This window comes from Colius striatus, chromosome 6 (genome assembly GCF_028858725.1).
Source record: "Colius striatus isolate bColStr4 chromosome 6, bColStr4.1.hap1, whole genome shotgun sequence".
NCBI lineage: Eukaryota > Metazoa > Chordata > Aves > Coliiformes > Coliidae > Colius > Colius striatus.
Window position 1 is genome coordinate 39,777,324 of NC_084764.1, and position 22,083 is coordinate 39,799,406.

The 22,083-nt window shown below is 42.6% G+C and overlaps 1 protein-coding gene across 2 annotated transcripts in view; it reads left to right on the top strand.

Moving 5' to 3' along the window:
• Positions 1–22,083, top strand: part of SYNE2 (spectrin repeat containing nuclear envelope protein 2) — a 199,214-nt gene that overhangs the window by 108,771 nt on the left and 68,360 nt on the right. For both annotated transcript variants that reach the window (XM_061998801.1, XM_061998802.1), the window contains exons 64-79: positions 110–304; positions 865–939; positions 2,246–2,365; positions 3,105–3,212; positions 8,083–8,316; positions 10,025–10,192; positions 11,731–11,856; positions 12,655–12,767; positions 13,739–13,880; positions 15,128–15,259; positions 15,844–15,996; positions 16,244–16,453; positions 17,467–17,568; positions 18,650–18,769; positions 18,939–19,139; positions 21,529–21,702. In XM_061998801.1, coding sequence (XP_061854785.1) covers positions 110–304; positions 865–939; positions 2,246–2,365; positions 3,105–3,212; positions 8,083–8,316; positions 10,025–10,192; positions 11,731–11,856; positions 12,655–12,767; positions 13,739–13,880; positions 15,128–15,259; positions 15,844–15,996; positions 16,244–16,453; positions 17,467–17,568; positions 18,650–18,769; positions 18,939–19,139; positions 21,529–21,702 — 2,373 coding nt within the window. The remainder of the gene's footprint in view (positions 1–109; positions 305–864; positions 940–2,245; positions 2,366–3,104; positions 3,213–8,082; positions 8,317–10,024; positions 10,193–11,730; positions 11,857–12,654; positions 12,768–13,738; positions 13,881–15,127; positions 15,260–15,843; positions 15,997–16,243; positions 16,454–17,466; positions 17,569–18,649; positions 18,770–18,938; positions 19,140–21,528; positions 21,703–22,083) is intronic.

Genomic DNA, 22,083 nt, shown 5'->3' on the forward strand with positions numbered 1-22,083 from the left:
AAGAGAAGATAGCCCCAGTCCCTGTAAGACATGTCACTGGTATCATCTGTTACATTACTGTTTGTTTAAGTAAGAAAAAAGGATGCTTACGGATGTTCTTGCTCCTTAGGGAGAAATGGAAGCAGTGAAAGAAGAAATTATAAAGCTGTGCCAAAGAAAGGAAGATATCCTTACCCAGATGAAGGATTCAATGTCTGAGCTTCACCAGCGCCTACAGCAGGAAGTGCCTGAGTCAGGAGATGAACCCTCAGCCTCTGTGTTAGCACAAAGTGACTTGATTGGGACTGATGTTTCTGCTCAGCAGGTAAGTAGAGCACCACGTTGTGATCACTCGCTAGGGAGATAAAGAGGGAAGGTAAATAACCCTTCTTCCTCCAGGAGGAGTGGCATGTGGGAGAGGAGCACCTCTGAAGCTGTGAATCAATAGTGCTTCTCCTCCCCTTTGTGCTTCTGAATGGTCCCAGAAGGACTAAGTATGATTTGTGTCTAGGAGAGGGAGGGAGAGAGGGACACCTCTGGTTGTTTTTAGCATGAGTGGATCCAACATAAAGCTTGCATCAAACAATCAATAGCAAACTGCTCAATGTGTAGTTCTGTTGATAATCAGTTGTTCTGGGATTTTTAGTAAATTGTTTTTATGAAGCAAAATGAAATTTGTCCCAGTTACAGCTTTGATGTTGAAACATTACAAGATAAAGTCTCAAGGTGCTTCGTACTTGCAGCAGTCGGTTGACAGATGTTCAGTGCTTCTTTAAAAGTGGACTCCAAGTAGTAACTTTCTTTTGGTTTACAAGCACAAGAGGAGAGGGTTTTACTGTTCTTGTCAGGAATAATTAGGCTGTCTCTTTGTGTGTATTTTTGTAGTTAAAAAAAAGAGGAATGATGTGTCTTCTGCCTTCCTTAGATGAAGAATCAGAAGATTGTTCTTTCCATAGCAAGGTGAGTTCAACATATATCTTACATATACAGGACAGGAGAAATTATGAAAAATGAGTAAATCTGAAACACTTCAGAACAAATTGAAATATCTGCTATCACTCCAGGATGCTAAGAAATTGCACTTGAGCCAGAATACCAGTATTACACAGCACCTCCCTCACACTGTGATGTTTGATCCTGCTTATAGTGGGATTGCTTATACAGTAATACCCCTGTAATGGGAGTATTAGTGGAAAAACATAGACCTAAATGCCAACGTCTGTATGTGGGGGTAGGGTTCAGACAGAATTAGACAGCCTCTGAAGTGCTAAAACTTATAAAACCAATCAAACTAATTTGTATGCTTCAGTTTAAAGAAAAAAGGGTGTGGTCAGACAGTTGTGAATGAAATTAAGATGTGAGAGATGAATGGGAGAAGCTGGGAGACACTGTTCACCCAGTTGCTCTGAATCTGGGGAGTCTGAATGCCCAGGTGAACTGCAGAGGGGTAAACCTGGGAGTAAAGTTTTAATGATGAAGCTTTTGGAAAAACAAAACAAAAAAACCATGAAACTTTCTGCCCACTTAACTCTACCCTGGGGACTAAATGAAATGTATTCAAATGAAGTCAGGAATGTGCAGAAGTGCTGGTGAGCTTGTAGCCCAGCACGTTTGTAGAGCAGTTGTCAGACTTGCCTAGGCTGGTAGTGACCAGCTACTCTCATTTGCATCTCTGGGAGGGACTGTGGCCTCAACCACATTTTGAAGAACCTCCATTTCTCTGAAGTCCTCACTATGAATATTAATTAGTCTTTTTCCCCACATACTTGCAACAGAAATCAAAAGGAAATGTGCCAAAGAGGTGATAGAATATTGGAGGTGATGCTTTAGGCTAGGCAAGTAGCAAACTCCATGGCTGGGTAGTGCAAAGAATTCTGAACAGCTTGGGTAGAGGTGGTATCTTACCAGTCTGATCTAAGCATTTCAGTTTCAAGGTTTCTGATTCTGTACCTTCACTGGTGCAGGGGTTTTTTTTATATACAGGACTTTTTAGGGGACAGGACAAGTGAAAGATTTTATTTTTTCTTTTAAATAGTGTGAAAAAAATCAGGATCCTCTGAGGTATCTAGAGAAAACTATCAGTGTCATCCAGCTGCTGTTCATCTTGCAGCAGAGCAAAGAAATAGGATTTGGGAAACACAAGGAAGATAGATAAACAAGGCAGAAAGAAAGTGTTACTAAAGGTTTGCAGTCATTTACATTGCCTGAAGGAATATCTTGAGCTTCCTGTTCACAAGCTAATGCTGAGCTGTTGCTGCTTTCAAAGGGAAGTACAGCCACTGAGAAGGGTGCAAGCGTTTGGCCTTCAGAAAGAGATGATGAAAGGCACAAGGAAGACAGTGCAACCTCCTGGTCTTCTGGTACTTTATCAGATGGCATCATTCAGGTAATGCACTCAGGTGGGGGGTGGGAACTCATCTTTGTGGAAAAAATCTGCCCAAGTATTGCTGAAGTCTGGAAAGCAAGACAACTGTAGAAGTGAAGGGCATAATGCCCTTACTCAGATTCTCTACCTTCCTTATCACAGTAAATTTTGCCATTTAAAGTCTTTTTTCCTCTTGCCCATGTTGGTGGGACTCGATGACCTGAAGGGTCTTTTCCAACCTGAATGATTCTATGATTTTCTATTAATTTCTTCTAGTCTGACAGTACCTCCAAAGATAGAAATGCACATTTGGTAGCAGCAGTTTGTTTCCCTAATTTCTAGAAAGGCTGTAAAACGTGTGTTTTGCTGAGGGATGATTTGTCAAAGGGGTTCTCTTTGTACATGAGAAGATCAGTTGCTAAGATATCCACTCAGAACTTTGGTGGCATTCTGCTCTGTTCTTCATGGTATTCTCATGAGTGAGAGCAATTACAGAGCAATTGTTTGCTTCTGTATATTGATGTTACAGGCATAAGAAAACTTGCCATGCATACTCTTGGGCCAGGATCCCTTTAGGTTGGGTGGCTGTTGCCCTTTGAGGCTTCTGTAGCACAACAAGGCAATAATCATAGAGTCATTTAAATTGGAAAAGACCTTGAAGATCAAGTCCACCACTTAACCATGTTCCTGAGTTCCACATCTACAGTACTACACATCAACACTAATAATGACACACTTCCACTGTTGCCTCTCTCTCCAGGATGCTGATGAGATAATGGAACCACACAGTAAACATGATGAAGAAACATCTATGCAAACTCTGCAGAGCTCCAGAGGCCCTGGTATAAGTGATGGCAGTCAGGCTATGGTGAGTTTGAAGATCTGAAGTAGACTGAACAAAATGACTCTCTGAGCTTATTGTATAACTTACCTACTAGGCAGAGGCTCATTTCACTATGGTTATGCTACTGAAAGCTGTTGCTGTATTTATGATGTGGTAAAATACCTACAACCCTTTGTGGGCCTTTTCATATTGCTGCTTTGAGTAGTAATAAACATTTTGATTTGCTCCTTGAAAATGCAACTTACCAGGGAACAAAATGGAGCATTTTCAGGAAGTATGATGCTATCATTCATACAGGTATGCATGGAGGGGTTCAAGTGATGTAAACATACATTTACTGTGGGATTTTTAAGTGGCAGTGAAAAGAGGGATTGAGATTGATGTTCCTAAATGTCACTGCTTTGTGGAAGGTATGCACAGGCTAAAGGTGGATTGGGTAGCAGCCTGTAGGTGATACAGGAAAGAATGGAGATAGACATGAATGCTCCAGGAAGGCCAGGAGCAGCAGACTGGGAGCAGAACAGTGTCAACCTGAGTTTGAAGTGTGGAAGATGAGAGAATCCATCATTGCCTGGGGCAGGAGCAGGCCCCCAGGTCACGTTGTCTTCCGTTCCCCCTGACTCCTTCCATCATTCTTAACCTTTAATTCCTAGTAAAAAAATCTTAACAAACTATTAAAACCCAGCCAGCAGCAGAGTATTTTCTGTACTGTTATTATAAGAAGCAGCCTGGTGTGAGTGTGTGATATGTGACATTTTTCTGTAGGAAGCCTGTGTTTATTCTTTCTCTTTTTTTCTTGCAACATCTTTTCCACTTCAGTAGTCTGCTACAGTGTGACATTTCAATACACACAACTCCCTGGGGCAAGTGAACTTTGTAATTTTCATGTTTTTCCTGTCCATGATTTATTTACAAGATAAATGACTATTTGGAGACAGGATGACATTTATTTCTATAAATGCGAAGTGGATTTATTTTCCCTAGAGGTGTGTGTATGTGTAGAGATTTATGAAGTCAATTGTATTTCTGGTCTCCATTTAGAGCTTAAATGGATGCTAAAATTAAATAATCCCCACTATCTCATTGATTGCTAAATGATAACAGTGATAACATTTCCTCCCTCTGGCATGTGGTCCCACCCATGCAAATGTACCTGCTTCCAAACTCAGTTACAGCAGCCTAAAGCACAGTTCAAGATTCAGAAAAACGTTTGAATTACTAGACAAGGAAGAAAAGATGGGTTATAGTTGTAGCTGACTCTTCTAAGGGCCACAGAGGTCCAATATGCCAGATAGAGCCTCCTCTGAGGGAGACTTGTTGCATCCCTGGGGCCTGGATTAAGGATATCACTAGGAAACTACCTACCTTGATATGGCCCTCAGACTATTACCCATCACTGCCACTCCATGTGGTTGGTGATGAGGCTGTAATGCATAGGCAAAGGGTGATGAAAAGAGACTTCAGGGCCTTGGAACTCTTGGTAGGGACATCTCATTAATATTTACAAATATCTAAATGGTGGGTGTCAGGAGGTTGGGGCAGCACTTTTTTCTGTTGTTTCTAACAACAGGACAAGGGATAATGGGCTGAAGCTGGAACACAAAAGGTTCCATTTAAACAAAAGGAAAAACTATTTCATTGTTGAGGGTGAGGGAGCCCTGGCACAGGCTGCCCAGGGAGGGTGTGGAGGCTCCTTCTCTGGAGGTTTCCAAACCCACCTGGACATGTTTCTGTGCAACCTGACCTAGGTGGGACCTGCTTCTGCAGGGGGGTTGAACTAGATGATCTCCAAAGGTCCTTTCCAACCCCTACCATTTCATGGTGCTATGATTCCATGAATCTGGAGCAGAGGTGATCTTTTTCCTCTCTCCTTCCAGTTGCAGGCACTGACACTGCAAGAAACAGACCCAATCTGTTAATATATGGCTCTGTGGCTTATAGCAGCATCACAGTTTTTGGGTTTTTGATAATGAGATGGCCTACACAGCACCAGAGCTGCTGACAGCAGATGGGATTCATCTTTGTCAAAGGGAAAGAAAGTCTTTGTTTATGTGCTAGCAGGGCTCACTGGCAGAGCTTTGAACTAGACTTGAAGGAGGGGAGTGATGATATCAGGCTTGCCTATGACAAGCTCGGGGATGACACAGCAGAGTCTGAGGGATGAGTTCCTACTGAGGACCTAAGTCTGTTGCTCTGAGATGTGCTGTGTACACTGATGCATACTTGAAGTCTCGCTCTGATGAACCACAGACCCTTGAAGTAATAGGGGCCAACAGGGAAACACTGGGGAATTAAGGTGTATTCCTCTAGGATGATGACACAGACAACAGCCCATCTGGAGTGGCTCTACACCAATGCATGCAGCATGGGCAGCAAACAGGAGGAGCTGTAAGCCACCATGCTGCTAGAAAGCTGTAACCTCGTTGCCATTACTGAAAATTGGTTGGCTGAATCCCACGACAGATGCATGGCTATTGGAGGCTGCACTCTGTTCATTGGTGGCATAGACAGTGGGATTGAGTGCAAGTTTGAGAAGAGACCAAGGTAACTGGTGAGGCTGACACACCTGAAGGATGGGATGCCATCCAGAGAGACTTGGACCAGCTCAGGAAGTGGGCCCATGTGAACCTCATGACGGTCAACATGACCAAGTGCAAGGTCCTGCACCTGGATCAGGGCAATACAGTCTGGGAATGAAGGAGCTGAGAGCAGCCCTGCCAAGAAGGACTTGGGTGTACTGGTGGATGAAATGCTGGATACAAGCTGGCAACATGTGCTCTCAACCCAGAAAGCCAACTGAATCCTGGGCTGCATCAGAAGTGTGGCCAGCTCTGGAGTCCTCAGCATAGGAAACACGTGGACTTGTTGGAGCAGGTCCAGAAGAGGGCCACAAAAGTGGTCAGAGGGTTGGAATATCTCCCCTATGAGGCCAGGCTGGTGTTGTTCAGTCTGCAGAGGAGAAGACTCTGGGGCAACCTTACTGTGGCCTTTAAGAACCCAAAGGGGGCTTGTAAGAAGGATGGATACAGACTTTTTATTAGGGCCAGTTGCGATAAGACAAGGGGTGATGGTTTTCAACCGAAACAGGGTACATTTAGACTGGATACAAGGAAGAAGTTGTTTATTATGAGGATGGTGGTCCAGTAGGTCAGGCTGGACTGGGCTCTGAGCAGCCTGATCCTGTTGAAGATGTCCCTGCTCGTTGCCTGGTGGTTGAACTACATGGCTTTTAAAGGTCTCTTCCAACTCAAACTGTTCTATGACTCTGTGATTCTACTGTTGGTGAATTGAGCCATGCTGACTGCCTCCACGATGTCTGTCTTAGCACACAAACACATAATGTGCACTTGAACACCTGCACAAATGACATCAGTTTGTTTTATTCAACTGATTTGACTAGGTATCTGAGTTTCTGTTTCTGTAGAGGAAGGGGATAAAGTTTACTGCAGTAACAACTGGAGTCTTATCTTGAGCATGTCATAAGTGTGACCTACGTGCTTATGTACACGTGTGTGACAAAAAGGGGTCATGCATGATGTGTATTGTTTTGTTATTTAAATCAATGAACTAAACCAGATTTAGAACCAGAGCCTAGAAACTTCAGGTGGAGGTTGAAGTAAACTAGTACTTTTTCATATCTTCAGTTATGTATACAGTAGACATATTTGGTCAATTCTGGGTTCTGCACACTCAGATTTACTTTCTGTGTTTAATGAGTACTGTCCCATATGATGAGGTGAACAGGAATGGTGGTAATTAGAGCAAGATGTTGATAGCTGAAGCAATGCCTTTTTGTTCTCTGATATTTTTGCCAAATCTCATTTTAACACAGGGCTTCTGCCCTACTACTGACCATCTTAGTTCCTTGAATCATTATAAAATGGTTTGGGTTGGAAAGGACCTTAAAGATCATTTCATTCCAAACCCCTCTCCTTGGGCAGGGACACCTTCCAGTAGCCCAGGTTGCTCACAGCCTCATCCAACCTGGCCTGCAACACTTCCAGGGATGGGGCACCCACAACCTCTCTGGGTAGCCTGTGCCAATGTCTCACCACCCTCACAGGGAAGAACTTCCTAATGTCTCATCTAAATCTCCTCTTTCACTTTGAAGCTGTTACCCCTTGTCCTGTCCCTATACATCTGTGTAAAAAGGCCCTCTTCAGGTATTTTGTAGGTCCTTTAAGGTACTGGAAGGCTGCTCTAGAGCTACAGGAGTCTACAGGTGATTTTGTTCTTGTAGTGATGTGCTTTATTCACTTACTAGGTACCAGTATTTGCACGTGTGAAGGTATATAGAGACCTGTACAGCCTTCCAAGAAGCTGCTGATATCTCCAAGCACTTTAGACTTTTTATTGTGGGAGTGTGCAATATTGCCTCTTAAAGGAGGGCAAATAGGAAGACAGAATTAACACAAAACATACCTTAAAATGCACCATTTTTTTCTACATGATCTAGAGCCTGAATGAAGTATATTTGAACAGAACACATGAAGTAGCTTATAAGTGTTACCCAACAGCTTGCTTTGCAGCTTTAAACTGCATTGCTTTTACATCTACCTCCCACAGAAAAACATCTCTCCTCAGGGGAGAACTGGTTAATGGTGAGTCACTCTTCCTGTGTGCTCAGGTACATCTGTGCCAATGCAGATCTCTGCCTGGAAACCTGTTACACCAGATCCAGGATGGGAATCAGCCTGGCTGCTCAGTTTCCCTTTCTTTTTTTCCTCCTTTTTAATCTGGGAACACGGTTGCAGAGTGGTTTCGGAGCTCTGTATGTGTGAAAGTTCAACATTTCCCATTAGTAAGGAGAGGGGAAAGAAAGAAAGGGAAAAAAAAACCCCAGATTGATAACTGCATTTCTTTCATGTAATTTCTTTCATGTGCTTTGCTTCAGAGTGACAAGCTGCATCCCGTCCCCAATGCCACCCAGGGCTCTCGAAGGGAAGCTGGAGACTCGGAGGAAACAGTGGATGGGGATAAACCTGAGCTGGAAATAGTCCTCCAAGTGTACCAGGCCCAGATTGCTGAGCTGGAACAATGGCTTGACAAAACTCAAATGTCCCTGAGGTCAGATCCCCAGACCCCCAAAATGCAGCAGATGGTGGAACTGCAGCTTGCTGATTACCAGGTAAGGTGGAGCGGTCAGTTTGCTGCTGCCATCCAAAGACGTCACCTTTCCCTGAGGTGTGTGTCTGCAGAAAAGCTCTTACTTCTTCTCCTCCCCCTGCTTCATCAGCTTCATTGCACTGCAGAAAACACCTAATTGCTTGGCTTCAGTTTCAGGTGCAGCTTTCTAAGGGCTTAGTTAAAATCCTTATTTTTAGAGTTGGGATCTTTATGCATCAGAGTGATTTAGGGAGAATTCCTGAGTATTTTTAAAGCTTTCTTTTTCTCTATTTTTACCAGGGTGATTTCAAAGACTGGTATAAAGTAGCTTCCAAGCTGGTAAACTCTGGGCTTTGCACTTTTTGCAGAAAGCTGCCAGCAGAGTTAGACAAGGGCTTTTCCCTTGCCCTTTCTGAGCATTTGAGCCTACTGCTATTTTGCTAGGTCAGCCTGTTGCCCCTTATAGCAGCAGAAGGTAAGGAGTGGGTGGTACCTACTGGTGAAAATGGGTGGAGGAAAATAGGACTGGTATGAGGGGCTGGGTTTTGTGGGAGTCCTGACATGCAGCTTTTTTTTTCTCTGGCATTAAAAGAAAATATGCAAGCATGCCACTTTGAAGCTCCCTGCAGTGCCAGTCTCAAGGCTCTGAAGCACTGAGTCTGCCTAAAGCAACAAACTTCACTCACCATAAAGGAGCCAATACCAAAATGTCTGTGTGTTAAATTACTAGGAGACATTTCCAGCTGTTTTATTGTTGTTATTGGGTGGAGTTTTTTTTTTACTAGAAGCTGAGTCCATGCCAAGAAGTGCCTCTGGGTTTAGGCTGTGATTCAGCCAAGTGCTTGGGTGCTGAACTCTGTGGGAATTAGAATCCTGAATACACCTAAGTAGTTGGCTGTGTCTGGAATCCCATTCAGGGCTGGTGTCAGCATAGGCTTCAGCAGGGCAGTGCCAGCTGGTGCAAACAAGCAACTGGAAGCACTGCTGAATTCCTGACAGCTTTTAACAGTTTGGGACAGGGAGGAGCCTTTTCTAACCTAATAAAGATCTACACAGGAAAACACACATAGCATGAAGCAGAAATACTCTCTGGGTATGGACATGTGATGTAAAGCAGTTAATTTATTGCAGTTGATTACTTTGCAGTTTAGTACCTTTCTCCACCTTTCACCTTCAAAAAACCCTTGTGTCTAAAGTAATACAGCGATGCACTTGGATTCACAGCAGCTTGAATCAAAACCCACATCCCAACACTTTACAGTGGCCTGGCAGACACATGGTAACGTTACTATGATTTGGAAATTCAGCATCATTCCTCCCAAAGTGTGATGTGATGGGGTTAGTGGTCTGTGCAGTTACCTCCTTCTCCCCTCCACCCCCAGACCACCCAACCTTGTTGAAGTGTGTTGTCTTCTCACTTGCATACAAATGGAGACTTGTCATTTCTGCTCTCCTCTTTTATTGTTCAAAATCTGAGTTAATGTAACTTCCTGCAGGAGCTGTTGTTTGACACAGTTTTAAGATTAACTCTGTCTACAATTGATTGAATTGTTCAGTATAAAAAGAGACCATATTAGAGAAAATCTAGGGGCTTTGCAGCTATTTCTCTTTCAGCCTAAATGTTTCTATTTCTTTTCAGATAGAGGAAGTGTGAGTGTTGGCCTCAGAATGTTGTTAGGAAAGGAGCTTTGTACTTCTAAGAAGGAATAATTAGCTGCTATTTCTCCTAGGTGATGTTATCAGAGATTGAACAAAAGGTCCTTTCTTTACTGGAAGATTGTGGAGATAATGTAGACTACCAACAAGAGACAGAGGCTCTTTCCTTGAAGCTGAAGGAAGTGAAGTGCAATTTGGAAAAAGTCCAGATGATGCTTCAAGATAAATATGATGAAGAGCAGGTAAAGCCCATGAATTCTATGCAGAGCATGAGTGAGTGTCATGGTGCTTCAACAGGGCTTTATGATTATTTGTATTTTGCAGCAAGTGGTGGATTTTTAATCCACTGAACAGCATCTTTTTCTACTTTAAGTGCCCAGTGACAGAGGTCAAGATTTTTCAAGAAGTACAGGAAAAAGGATACAAAGTGGTTTTGGTTTGGCTTTTTTTTCAAATGCCTTTAAAATTCAATGGTGTTTGTCTGTGATGGTATCACAGCAGAGAGACCTTTAAGCAGCATCTTTCTCTTTGAAGATTGTGTAAATGGCAAGGGCAATGACTCTGCCAGCTCTCCTGCACCATAACTGCACACTCTTCAAGTTTCCTGATGGGTGAGATGGTACCTTCCAGAGCTAATTCCCACTCTGTTGTGAGAATTAGCTAATTCAGAGCTAATTCCCACTCCATTGTGCAAGAGGCCAGAGAAGGCCACCTGATGTGTCTGTGTAAAAGCAGCCACTGTCTCTTCAGTGCTGGAGAGGCACATTATAAAAGGAGACTTGCATGGCCAGGAGAGAATTAGAGCTGGAAGATGTTCCTGTTGAAATGTCTCTGTGTGCACTGACAGAAAATCCAGATGCATGAGCAAACTCATAAACATAAATTGCCCATCACTATAATTTGATCAAAACAGTAAGAATGGAAGGTTAGTATCAATTCATCTGCTAACAGGAAAAGCAAAAGAGGCCTTGTAACTGTCAGAGAGAGGAATGTTAGATCTTCAGTAGCAGGTTAGAATGGATCAGCCGTTCAGTATATGAAACTGGAGAGAAATCTTTGGAAGAGCAGCAACTGTGTGTCATGCACTGCTGATTGTATGTACTGTGCATCCAAGACAGCTCTGCTTTTGCCATTTGCCCAAACTGCACCTGTGGGTTTTGCCCTTGATGCCACAAAGGTGCCAGCCAGGACTCAGTAGCCAATGTGACTATTCAGCAGCTATTCTTTATCGCAGCAGTGGGCACACAGAGGATCACCCCACCAAGCGTGTGCACCGTTTAAAACAAAGCTTTCCTTGTTTTATACAGACTAGATGTGCAGATTCATTACATTTCTTAAGAAAGGTTGGGTTATGCTTTATTGCCAAGAAATCATTATCATTAGTCCTGCTTCAGTCCACCCAGGTTATGCCTCCTTTGGTCTTTGGTGGTCATTGAGGATGAAGATCCAAGTCTTCCTCACACTGTACTTTTCACCTTTGAGTTCTCGGCTCTAGTCCAAACCACAGAGCAAGATAAAACTAGTCTTCCTTCAGGCTTGAGTGGTTGCATTTTGCTTATCTCATTCTGATTGGTCCAAGATCTGTTTTACAAGCTTGCTAGGTAACAGTAGAAGTCGGTAGTTGCCAGAACTACTCCTAAACAACTCTTGCCAAACTAATTCTAAGAGTTATAAATGTATACTTAAATTTCCTAGCTAATACGTATATATAATGTCCTATATTTTGATTCACTCTCTTTTCAAATCTGGACACCTTCTCACAACAGGTCTCTCTTTACAGATTCACAAGAGGGAGAGGATGAACTCAGAGCCCCTTGAGATCCTACACTCGGATGGCTCCAGCACACCCCAGCTTGGCCTTGCTGAACAGTCGCTCAATTGGCACAATGGCTTCCAGGACCCAAAGGTAATTGTCCTACTATCCCAGTGCCAGGCTGCTCCACAGCCCCTTGGGTGTGGGGACAGCTTGTTGCTAAGGAGTGATTTAGGACTTAGATCATTTATGTCACGGTTTATGTCTAAGGAATTAAGATAAAAGAGTAAAGAAAAACTTTTGTTATCATCAACATGAGAATTTAGAGATTAAAAAATGACAAAAACCAGGACATAGCAAATCACACACACAGATACAGAGGTTAACCTGGGCTAAATGTCAATGACTTTACTATTAACACAATAAAAAACTCCTGTGAGATTCTGTTCTCTGCAGACTACTTCTGTTTTGCTAACTGAAATTCAGTTTTTACCCTTTTTGTGCTATTAGAGAAGAGTTGGAGAGAGAGTGGGCTGTTAAAATTGCTCACTTTTCATTCAGCATTTTTTTTAGCTAAAGGAACTCCAAGTTTGAGCAAGTCCCCTTTCCCGTGCCTTTTCCTCTGTATAAGGATGGCAGTTAATGGCCTTTACATTTCTATATGTGCATAATTTGTTTCTGACTGATAGTTTTTGCTTAAAAACCTTTTGCCTTGGAGACAAATGTATTCCATAAAAATACATGTTTTCAGAAAGTGGTTTGTTGGGTAAACATGAGTTTACAGTAACTTTAAACATGAGTTCACCCATAAACTGTATTTGATTCTGACAGCTGTATCCTTATTTTGTTTGCTGAATGAATTCATGTAAAATGTGATTGAAAAAGCAGAATCACTATTTTAATGTGGTGCACACCACTGATTTTACTGTTCATGCTATTCTCTGTGCACAGGATCTGAAGGTAAAAGCAGCTAAGCAGAAAAGCCTCATTGACTTCATTGAGTCGTGTGTGGAAAGAATGCAACCACAGCTTGAGGACAGCGTGACTCAGAAACTAGAGTCAAGGTATAAACCAACAAAATCAGTGGCCAGATTCAGTGGTTTGAAACTGTGTAAACCTGCTGAAACTTTGCAGTGGCACTGTTGGTTCAGTGCAAGGATGTGTGCCTTTGGAGGAAAAACTGCAGAAGCTGGGAGATTTCTGCCATCAACAGTCTAGAGAAACAGAATTTCATTGATGTGACAGCCTCTTTGATATTGAGCTGACTTCATAGTCAGACATGTCTTCATATCAGGCAGGACTGGCACCTGCCCTAAACTAAAACAGACCCATCCAGAGGCCAGTTGGAGCCTTTGCTGTACAAATGAACAGAGATGCCCAGCCACGTTTAACTGCAGTATCTTTGAAAACAGAGCATGGGATAAGGCTCCTTCCAGCATGGAACCAAGACATCCTGCAGCACTATGCTCCCTGCATTGTCATTTTGGAGATCCCTGAGATGTTTCAAAGCAAGGGGAAAGCCCAAAGGAATGTGTCAAAGCTTTGATTAAAGATCATCTATGTACTTAATGTCACTTTTTGGTTTTGGGGTAGGACCAATAGAAACTGATCTTAAAAGAGGAGACTGAGGGGGGATCTTATTAATATTTACCAATATCTAAATGGTGAGTGTCAGGAGGTTGGGACATCCCTTTTTTCTATTGTAGCTAGCAACAGGACAAGGGATAATGGGATGGAAGCTGGAACACAAAATGTTCCATTTAAATATAGGAAGAACTGTTTTACTGTGAGGGTGAGGGAGCCCTGGCACAGGCTGCCCAGGAAGGATGTGGAGGCTCCTTCCTTGGGAATCTTCAAGACCTGCCTGGACACATTCCTGTGTGACCTGATTTAGATTGACCTGCTTCTGCAGGGGGGTTGGACTAGGTGATCTCCAAAGGTCCCTTCCAACCCTACCATTCTGTGAATGTTACCAATCTAATTTTGCTTATTCTGCTTCACTATTTGCCATTCTAACAATGTTTTCTCAACACAGCAATGGAGAATCTGACCCAAAGTGCAAAAAGGCTGATCCCATCTTAACTCCAAAGGACCAAGCGGGTAATAAATGGCAATATTTACAACAAGAGCTGTCATCAAAAATGAAGTCTCCTCCATGCCAGCTTATGGAACCTCAGGTCTGTTTTAGGTTCAGTAAAATGCTTTCTGCAGGAAGCTGGTTGTGGTAAAGATAGCAATTAGTGTGTCTTCTTGCACCATCCTATCACGCTTCTTCATCAGAGAACCGAAATCTCTGCAAGCGCCTCACAGAGGAAATTGTTACTGCATATTGTTTCTGTGATTATCTTCTAGTTTTACTTTCAAGTAAATAAGGTCTCCAAAGTAGTGACACCTAAGCATAGTGTAAGAGCATGTAGGTGAATCCTTGTAGTTAACATTCAGGCATTCAGACCAGATGTTACCTGCTTAATTCTTTCATGAGAACTCAGAGGGTTAGCCAGCAGGCTTCCAGCTGACTTTTGTGGATGTGGGTTGCCTCAGTCCTTGTGAGTGAGAATATTTTGCTCAAAACAAATCTCTGGCTTAAATTTTCTTCTACCCTTCACTATTGTGTTCTCTCTTTCTCGTATATCAAAATCAGAGTTTGGACTGCAACAGGAGCACACTGTGTGTTCATTCTGAACAAACTGCAGAATTTCACTGCTTAGACATAATTACTGTTTGCCAGGCTCTTCTCAGTGGTGGCCAATGACAGGACAAGGGGCAATGGGTACAAGCTGGAATGTAAGAGGTTCCAAAGAAACACAAGGAAGAATTTCTTCACTGTGAGGACAAGGGAGCACTGGAAGGGGCTGCCCAGATGGGGTGTGGAGTCTCCTCTGGAGATATTCCAAACCCACCTGGACGAGTTCCTGTGTGACCTGCTCTAGGTGGTCTTGCTCTGGCAGGGGAGTTGGACTGGATGATCTTTTGAGGTCCCTTCCAACCCTTAAGATTCTGTGATCATTTATGTTATTAACAGTTTTGCTCATATGCAATTAGAATGACTGGATTCCTTGTTCTCTGAAATTATTACATTACAAAGAATATCAGTTGCATAAGTGGCTGAGGGTCAGCTCCTTTTCAGGCAAGACTTACGCTGCAGTGAGCAGCAAGGCTCCCTAAACACAAGCTTGACTTGTAGCCTTTAAAGCTGGGGGTCAGAGGCTCCTTTTTCAGTCAGTCTCCCATCAGGGATTTAGCCTACCCAACTAATTTTTGACAGGAAAAACAGAACTCTGCTATCTAAGTGCTTTATAATAATGCCTTGACACTTTAATGCCTTTTGAGTATTATCTAGATACCCATAGCCCTGTCTTCATTTGAGATGTTCAATGAGCTCTGTCTTCATTTGAGATTGCAATGTTCTTTTTCCCAATGTTAGATTACAAGCAAGATGAACATACTGCCCCGAGGCACATTCACCAGTGCAGGAACCCCAACTGTGGAAGAACTGAAGACTTACACTGTCCAGCTGGGAGACCTAAGCCAAGAAGCAAATGTGGTGCATGCACAGGTAAAAATAGCATATCCTAGCATTGCAAAAGAGACCAGGGATTCTAGACACAAGACACTGTTTGGGCACTGAGAAACATAGCCAATAGCTATATGATTGTAGATGGCATTCACTGTAGGGTAGCTTTTGCATCAGGGATGCACTTTAATGTGGAAATCATCTTAGGATTTTGAGAGGAAACATTTCAGATCTCAGCTATGACATTCTTCCTACTTGAATCCAAAGATTTGCTGGCATGGGTAAAACTCCTCAAATGATGTCATGCAAGAAGCCTGTGAATGATTTCAGTAAATCTGCTATGTTAGAGCTGGCAAGACAAATTGTGTTGTGCCCATTGCTGAGATTAGAGACCTGTGAGACCACAGCTGTTCCCAATATACAAACAGTTTTTGTCTGAGCTTTGGCCTTGATTTGACAGCTCTGGATATTACATGCATAAAACTGTATCATCCAAATCTGTCCCACAGTGTTCATTAATTCCATTTTATTATTAGCTGACTGAACTTCTAACCTGATATGAGTGATTAAAAGTTAGCCATGCCTTGGGTGAAAGTACTGAAAACTTGTGGCTTGCCTTTACTCAGGATAACGTGGCAGAGGAGGTCTCTTCCAGTTTGGACAGAAAATTGTTTGAGCTCCTTCTTGCAATCAGCAGATGTTTGAATAACATGGAGGAGATGTTAAACACCTCAGTCCTCTCTGCTGAAGAGGCAGCTGTGCAGCAAGCCCTTTATGAGGTAACAATCCTAAAGCATCCAGGGAAGGAGAAACCCCCATGTATTTCTCTTACAATAGAATGTATATGGCCTGATATTTCCTCTGTGTTTTACTGGTGTTACAACACCACTGAACTTTTTTGGTGTTGCACAGATTTGGGCCTATTCCTCTTAACAATTGTCATCTTGAGTCCTGCTGCCTGTTACAAGCAATAGTCCTTAGGCAGAGACCATTTTCACTCATGTTGTCTTTCCTTCAACCCTTTAGACTCTTTCTGTCGAGCTGCAAAAACTTCACTCAGATCTGAGTGATAAAAAGGATGATCTTTTAAAGTCTATTAGCTGTGCTGGTGGGAGCACAGATGTGTTCTGCGAGTGCTTTAACAACTTGCAGGCACGGCTGGAACAAACTCAAGCTGCCACTGCTTCCAGGAGCAACTCAATGAAAGCTGGACTGGATCATAATAGCAATTATCAGGTACTCCACTGCCAAATGCACATCTTGTTTCACAGCATCTGTTAGACTTGTCAGTGTTAATGCATTTGGGTTACAGATGAGCAATCTGTAATGGGCTTTCTGGGTTTTTTTTTGTGCTAAACAAAGTTGTCTTGGCCTCTCCAGAAGTAAATGAATTTTGCTGTTTACAGTGACTAGCTTAGAGGCCTTGATCACAGTAGAAAATCTGCATGCAGAAAGAATGGAGGTAACCTGGCATCTCATGTACACTGAGCCACAAGCTAAAGCAACTTTCTGTGTGTAAGGATCAGCTGAGGAGAGTTTCCTACATTCATGTCTGGTGCTGGGCTATTTGTAGCTGTGTATTGGAGGTTGATTTGGCCCTTTATATTTATTGGTTCTTTAGATTTAGTGCCACAGTAGCAGAGGCCATAGTTTTGCAAATTTGTAGGTTTTTTGTTCCTTTTCAGAAAAGCAGATGGTGAAAAACTTTTCCATAGGTTCTGGTGATGGGCTAAATCTATTAGTTATTGCTGGAAAATACTCAGATCAGGTATCTAGGCTGAAGTTAGGAAAGAAAAGCCTGGTCTTTCAAATACAGTTTCCAGTGTCCAGCAGAACTCAAGTGTGTTCATCATCTGCAAGTCAGGCTAGCTCTTCACTGCTGAGCAATTAAACAGTTCCTTTGAAGAACCCTGGAATGTTGTTTCCAACAGCAGCAGGACCAGTCTTGCAATGTTTACTTATGAAAATGAGAAAATGAGCTCATTAATGGTGGCTCATGAAGCTCCACGGATTTTGCATAAGAGAAGAATTTGTTTCATGGAGGATCATTGTGACAGATTAGTCTACTTTCTTATACTCCACAGATCACAGAATTTCCCCCTCTAAATTACTGCTTTAAGCCCATAATGCACATGCTTTATTTATTAAAAAGTGCTTTCCTAAGAGCATTTTGTTTGCTGGGTAATTTGGTCTGGTTGTGACTATATTGCTGATATGTGGTTTACTTCTGATGTTTGTTTCTCTTGCAGAATGAAACCAGGCTGCTCTATGATCAGTTAACTAAGAAAAAAGCTGCTCTGCAACAATGCCTGAATGCAATACGTGGGCATAATGTTTCTGAACAGCTTCAGGTAATTTCATTCAAAGGAGAGGAGAAACTCTCAGCATTGGCTATTGTTTCCAGTTTTTGCTGCACTATGAAGTTTCATATTTTCTGAAGTTTATGTCTCAGGTTTTAAGAGTGAGAGGAGGAGATAGTTCAGTATTAGCCACCCCTTTTGGTTCTCCTTTTTTTAACTACACCTCAGTCCATAGTCAGACCTACTTTCAGTCTTTGTAGTAGCTGGGGTGGAGGAACCAGTCTCTCCACAACCTCTCAGAGCAAATAGACCTACAGCAGGGTGGAAAAAGAGCTACACAAAGTACAGCACTTCACATGTTATGCCTTTTTACATGCAAAACTAGCTTTTCTTTGTGAGCATAGGATTCCAGTATTTATATCTACTCATTTAACATTTATAAACACTTTATCATAGGACATCTGACCAGTTAAACTGTTTTCTTTGACTTCCATAGGGATTAGCAGGGAAATAAAAAGGAACAGACTGCATGTTCTCTGCAGAATGGTCATCTGCCACCTATCTACATGTTGGCGAAGCAGAGAGTGTCCCCAAACTTTTTTGTTACAGGCTTACAGCCTTATTTACAGGCAGAACTTTTTGCTGGGCTGAAAGCTATGTTCAGATCTGCTGAATTCCCTAGCAGCAACGTGCTGCCTTAGGTATATTCTGTCAGGTAACCCCTCTTGGAAATGGAATGCCAGCAATACATAACTTCCTTCAGAGAGAACCTGTCTCAATCCATCCCTGACTGAGTCTTTCTACTTCATAAGAAGTAATGGGATTTTCTCAGTCTGTGGTTGCTTTTAATGACTGCTCTTGAATCAGCATACTGAAATGTGTGTTAAATGTTTAACTAAGACATAGGACTTGAATTCCTTTCCTGACTGGGCCATGTAACCCCACTAAGCTGTGTCATGAACAGTCTTGTCTATTTAGTTTATAATCTCGTTGGGTCTCAGTGCCTCATTGGGAATTTGTGAAGTGCTAGCACAGCAGAGATCCAACCTCTGAATCTGTTGCACTAGTAGTGATAATGGAAAGTTCTGTTCCATTAAACTCTTCCTAACAGCCTATTTTGTCCTTAACTCAGAAAACTGATGCCTGTGCTTTGGAGCTGCAAAATCTTGAAAACCAAGTAGCAAAGTTGAGAGGCCATGGGGAAAGACTTCAGTTACCTGTCACCTTAATCCAGGAAGCTTATAAATTAGAGGTAAGACCACAGTACAATTTCCACTTACTCAGCAAGGTTTGATTCTTCCAAACTACATATTTTTAGCTTCAAAAGGCTGATGGTGGTTTTGCATTCTGGGAATGTGTGTGCAGGTTTGTAGGGTTCATTTCAGTCCTTCATGAATTGCTAAAGTCTATTCATGTTTTAGGATGTTTTGGATGACATGTGGGGCATTCTGAAAGCAAAGTACGTGGAGCTGAACTCTCCTTCCATCACTGAGAGCCAGTATGAGGACTTACTTCATGGATTTGCAGAGTTAGTGGCTATTGGACGAGAGAAGATTGCACAAGATCCAAAGCAGCTAACGAAAAGCAGAGCAGCTCTACAGTCTTACCTGAAAAATCACAAGGTATAAGACACTTACCACAGCACTGCTCAGATCAGCAGAGCAGGAGCACTGTTTTCTGTGGCTTATCCTTCCAGTGTTATGGAGAAGAATAACTGGCTCATAGCATGGAGGAGGGACTGGAGTATGGGCAGAAATCAAAGCAAAGTTTTTCAGTAGACCAAAACAGGACCCACTGAAACATGAAAAAGAAGTTCCTATTACAACTGCAGTTCTCACGTTGATAAATTAGGATGGGGATTTCAGTTTTATCAGTCTAATATTACTTTGGCTTACCTCAGAACATGTTGCTGTATGAGGAAAACACACGTCCTTCTAATTACTAGTAATAAATTGATAGTGAGGTTCCTGGAGTTTTTATCTAGTAACTGAAAGCTGAGCCTTTGTTTGGAGCATTCAGAGGATAGTTTAGCCTCCTCTTGGCATCCCAGTATCTCTGGTACCCAGAGATACCCAGGTACCCAGCTGCCTTATGCTTGGTAAGAGATGGCTGATAATGCACCTCCATTCTCACTGTCTTGCTGCTTGGCAAGAACCCCAGGCCAATGCTAGTCACTTGAGTCATAGAATCATATACTTGTTTGGTTGAAAAAGACCTTTAAGATCATGTAGTCCAACTGCTAACCTCACCCTGCCAAGCCCATCACTGACCCAGGTCCCTCATCCTCCCAGCCACGCTGCTTTGCAATAGCTCCAGGGCTGGGGACTCCCCCACCTCCCTGGGCAGCCTGGGACGGGGGCTGACAACCCTCTCAGGGAAAAAGTTATTTCTCATCTCCAATCTAAACCTCCCTTGGTGCAAGTTCAGGCTGTTTCTTTGTGTCCTAACACTCATTACTTGGGAGAAGAGATGGACCCCTGCCTCTCCACAACCTCCTGTCAGGTAGTTGCAGAGAGTGCTCATGTCTCCCCTCAGCCTCCTCTTCTCCAGACTAAACATCCCCAGCTCCCTCAGCTGCTCCTCATCAGACTTGTGCTCCAGACCCTTCACCAGCTTCAGTGCCCATCTGTGCACATGCTCCAGCACCTCAGTTTCATTCTTGTACTTAGAGGCTCAAAACTGAGCACAGTATTTGAGGTACAGCCTCGCCAGTGCTGAGTGCAGAGGCATGATCACCTAAAGACTCAAGGTGTGACTGTCATGTCAACACCTTGATTTAACTGCTCTACGTAGCTCAAACTCCATTAAGAATCATTTCAGGATGCTGAATACTGCAAACCACTACTCCAGAGTCTTAGGAATGGTGTTTGTCACCCACAAAATTGCCCTTACTAAAGCAAAATGTTAATAATTTATTAACAAAGGGAAACAAATAGTGTATCTGCAGTCCAAATATAAGGATATTGATTTACAAAAGCAAAAGAAAGCTGCAGAACCATTTTCACTGCCCTGGTTATCAAGGCTTAGTGGGATGCTCACATAGCCTATGCCTGCAGTAGGATCCTAAAGTTAAATTTTTGTTCTAGTTAATAGTTCTTAGTGAAGAAGATTGAAGAATGTGAACTTGAACTCTCAAAGTCTTTTTTTTTGGAGGAGGTAGGGGAAATGTTCTGTTGAGATTCAGCCATGTCCCAAGAGCTCAGCTGAGCCATAACTGTTACCTTCTAGTTATCCTAAGGGATATTGTGCTCTGCCTACTACTTAGGCCTTGAAACTGCTCATGCTTTTGATGCTTGAGTCACCTCCCAAATTGGATAATGACTGTCGGTGGCAACTACCTCATGCTGAACTATGAATTTATTTATAGTTAAACTCTTCCTTCCATCATCTTTTTACAACATAAAGTCATAGAATGGTAGGATTGAAAGGGGCCTTTAGAGGTCATCTAGTCCAACCCCCCTGCAGAAGCAGGGTCACCTAGATCAGGTCACATAGGAACTTGTCCAGGTGGGTCTTGAAGACTTCCAAGGAAGGAGCCTCCACAACCCCTCTGGGCAGCCTGGGCCAGGGCTCCCTCACCTCACAGTAAAATAGTTTTTCTTATATTTAAATGGAACTTTTTGTGTTCCAGCTTCATCCCATCACCCCGTGTCCTGTTGCTAGATACCATAGAAAAAAGGGATGTCCCAACCTCCTGACACTCACCATTTAGATATTTGTATATATTAGTAAAATCCCCCCTCAGTCTCCTCTTCTCCAGACTAAACAGCCCAAGTTCCTACAGCCTTTCCTCATAAGGAAGATGCTCCAGTCCCCTGATCATCTTGGTGACTCTCTCCAGCACTTCCCTGTCCCTCTTTGTATTTTACATGAACTGAAGGAGTAGATGTAGATCTTTTTCTTTAGAAATGTATAAATGAAAACAGCATATGCAGCTTATCATACTCCTGCTGTGTGTGTGTAATGTCTCTTTAAAAAGCAAGAATGGTTATGGAGGTTTTTTGTTTTCAGGACTTTTTCCACAACCTTGTGACCCACATGGCTTTCATGCAAGCATTTTCCAAGCATGTAACTCCTGCCATCCTACAAAAGAGAGAAGAATTCTGGAGAGAGCTGGTGAATGAAGTCAAGTTGCTGGAGCAGCAGGCCTGCCAGTATGGTATACACTTAGAGAGCCTATTAAAGGTAATGAGACAAAAGAAACTGAGAGTAAAAGCTGAAGGGAAGAAGAGGAGCTGTATCTAGGGAAACTCTTTCTGCACCAGGGATTTGGCTAGTAGTTGTCCTTTCCTGTCTCCATTGGACAGAAACAGTCTGTTACTTGTTCTTTATATGTCAGTAAACTGTCTTCTTTTTTTTTTTTCTGGAAAACCTCTGAAATTAGACATTTCAATCTGTTCCTCTGATATGGGAGGGACTTCATGATTTCTTGCAGTGATTTTTGAGTGCCTGGACTGACAGAGCCCTTTAAGGCACAAAAATACCAGCACTACTTCAAAATAAAACTTAAAAATTGATCTTAAAACATCCCTAGAGAATAAAAAAAGTAAGTTTATCACTTTCAAA